General features: G+C 48.2%; 2 protein-coding genes across 2 annotated transcripts in view; one reads left to right on the top strand and one right to left on the bottom strand.

Moving 5' to 3' along the window:
• Nucleotides 1–687, bottom strand: part of TEX14 (testis expressed 14, intercellular bridge forming factor) — a 110,035-nt gene extending 109,348 nt beyond the window's left edge. Inside the window, exon 1 of the mRNA XM_003795580.3 lies at nucleotides 611–687. The gene's annotated coding sequence lies outside the window, so the exon portion shown is untranslated. The remainder of the gene's footprint in view (nucleotides 1–610) is intronic.
• A 518-nt stretch (nucleotides 688–1,205) lies between these two features.
• RAD51C (RAD51 paralog C) overlaps nucleotides 1,206–2,814 on the top strand; it is a 45,462-nt gene continuing 43,853 nt past the window's right edge. The window contains exon 1 of the mRNA XM_012808746.2: nucleotides 1,206–1,425. Coding sequence (XP_012664200.1) covers nucleotides 1,308–1,425 — 118 coding nt within the window. The 5' untranslated portion in view covers nucleotides 1,206–1,307. The remainder of the gene's footprint in view (nucleotides 1,426–2,814) is intronic.

The following is a 2,814-nucleotide window of genomic DNA, read 5'->3' on the forward strand; positions in this document are numbered from 1 at the left end:
AAAAAAAAGAAAGAAAGAAAGAAATTAAACAATGTACTTAGGGGCAAATCACATTTTGACCAGCCCTACTGGACCTTCCCTCACCCAATAAATGGGGTACAAACGCTTCTTGCATTTTTCCCACTAGTAAGGACTCACAATTTGGAGGTAGCTCATAGTAGTATATCTAGATTTGAATTTCGGTGGCACGTCTGCGCCGAGCTTCTACGTCTTTATCTTCCTCATAGCATAGCTACGAAACTGTGGGACTTGCTGAGGCGCTCAACATTCGTTGTTTCCTTTCTTAGATATTATGCACTTAAAGGGGCTCTGATTTGCAGTACTTAGGGAGAACCTTTAAGCTGGGAAAAGTGAAGGCTAATAATCGTTGCTAATAGGAAGAGAATGTTACTCTCCTAAGTAAATCATACCTAGGTTAGGAAAGGCCTCACAAGTACCTTTCATATCGCTTCCCAATTCTCTCAAGTTCTGTATTTTAGAAGCGGTCACCTCTACGACTTGAAACCCCCTCGCCAACTCTGACCAGACCAGCTCTTGCGCAGCCCAATCCCTCCCTCTCAGGAACTGAGATGCTCAGGCCCAGTCCACTATGGGGGCATTATTTGCTTACTTTTCCAGCTCCTTCTTAAGCTACGCAGGTCATGAAGCACTAACCGTCTCGGAAACCTCGATACTCCAGACTCGACTCGCGGGAAGGCGTGGGTGGGTGCGGGGATTGGACGCCTCGCGGAGGGGGCTGGCCCACAATCCCCCGCGAGGGCGGGAAAAACTAGGGGGGCAGCAAGGGGGACGGCTCGCAAGAAGCGGCGACAGACTGGAACCCTATAATGGACACGCAGATTAAGCCTCACATGAATGTTTCTTGGTCTTTTCACACCAAAAAAACTGGTAACTGTCTAGTGTGCTCTCCTTACTCTGGGATACCATTCCTCTTAAAGATTCTGAGGCTTCCACCCTACAGGCCAGGGTGGAGGTGAGAAAATGGGGTGTGTAGAACCCACTGGGCCAAGTTCTCCATCCTGTGGTCTCCAACTATCTCTATTCTGGCAGGATGTACATTTGACTGGGAAATCCTAGGTGAGATTTGGCGGTACCACAACGCAAACCACACCGAAGGGTGAAAATTTACATGCCACTTCGACCAGGCAAAACCTAAAGCACAAGGAGGGCCAGGCCGCAGACCCCGCCCCTTCCGCTTTACGACTGACGTCACGCGGCACAGCCGGCACTAGCTACGGGAGTTCAGCTCTGCGCCGCGTAGCGGTTTTGGGTCTGCGCGACTTTGCGCGTAGGATTACTGATTTGAAATGCAGCGGGATTTAGTGAGTTTCCCGCTCTCTCCTGCGGTGCGGGTAAAGCTTGTGTCTGCAGGTTTCCAGACTGCAGAGGACCTCCTGGAGTTGAAACCCTCCGAGCTCAGCAAAGGTAACGACTTCCAGTTGCAAGCTCTGGCGCACCAGGCCGCCTTCGGCGCTGCCTCCTCCGCCTGGGTTCTCCCGCCTCAGGTTCCACTGTCTCCGCCAGAGTCTGCTGCCTCACACGGCCGCGTTTACAGCGTGAAACAACTCTAATTCCGCGTAAAACTTGTCAGAGAGATTAGAGCTGTGGTCGTGAATACATTTGCTAATTGCTTTTAATGTGTCAGTGCCTGCTGACTGCCTTGAGAATTATCTCATTTATACCTCCCAAAGAACCCTCTTACTTGGATTATTTTGTTCAAGATATAAAAGAGAGAACTGATCTTGGGGAGGTTAGGTATCTAGGTGATAACTAGGCTAGGTAATAGTGGAATTTACAATTGGAATGAGACAAGCTGTCTTAATTTTTACTGTTACAAATCCATAGCAGGATCGTAATTCTAGAAAGGCAAGATTCATGCAGAAGTGTCTCTGAATACTAAGAGGGAAAAAGGGAATAGAATTCCCAAAACCTGACTTGGCTCCCATAGCACAGCGGTTTTGGCACCAGTCATATACACCGAGGCTGAGGGGTTTGAACCCGGCCTGGGCCAGGGTTCACTCTGTCTAAAAAAAAGAATTCCCCAAACCTGGAGAAAGCAGAAAGACGACACCCCTTCTCTCCCTTCTTAATAATACATTGAAAAACCCCAAACCTCATATCCTGGCGTACCGCAAGTTATACATTGGTGAGAATTACAGCATCTTGACATACACAAAGATGAAGCTGGCTGGCATATTACACTTTTAAGTTAAATTATCCTTAACGTTGGAAAGTGAAGAGGTTTCAACTCACCACTCAAGAATAAGTATTGTAGACCCAACCTTCTTTTTTCTTCTTTTAGAGACAGTCTCATTTTGTCACTCTCAGTAGAGTGCGCAGTGGCATCACAGCTCACAGTAACTTCCAGCTCTTGGGTGTAAGCGATTCTCTTGCCTCAGTCTCCTGAGTAGCTGGGACTACATGCGCCTGCCACAACGTCCTATCTATTTTTTTGCTGCAGTTTGGCCGGGTCGGGTTTGAACCCACCACCCTCGGTATATGAGGCTGGCGCCCTACTCCCTGAGCCACAGGCTCCGCCCTGTAAACCCAACTTTTAAGTGCTATCACAAAGTGTATAGGCTTTTAGTGGACTCTTTTTCTTAAAACAAGTTGGTTTTCCAAAGAAGAAATGGGAGACTTGGAATAATAATCAGAATAATTGACCATTTTGGATGGCCTTAATTTAATATTCTGTGAACTGGCTCGGCGCCTGTGGCTCAAGCGGCAAAGGCGCCAGCCACATACACCTAAGGTGGCGGGTTAGAATCCCCAGCCCGGGCCCGCCAAACAACAATGATGGCTGCAACCAAAAAA

Source organism: Otolemur garnettii, unplaced genomic scaffold (genome assembly GCF_000181295.1).
Source record: "Otolemur garnettii isolate 467f Iridium unplaced genomic scaffold, OtoGar3 scaffold00094, whole genome shotgun sequence".
In the NCBI taxonomy this organism is placed as follows: domain Eukaryota; kingdom Metazoa; phylum Chordata; class Mammalia; order Primates; family Galagidae; genus Otolemur; species Otolemur garnettii.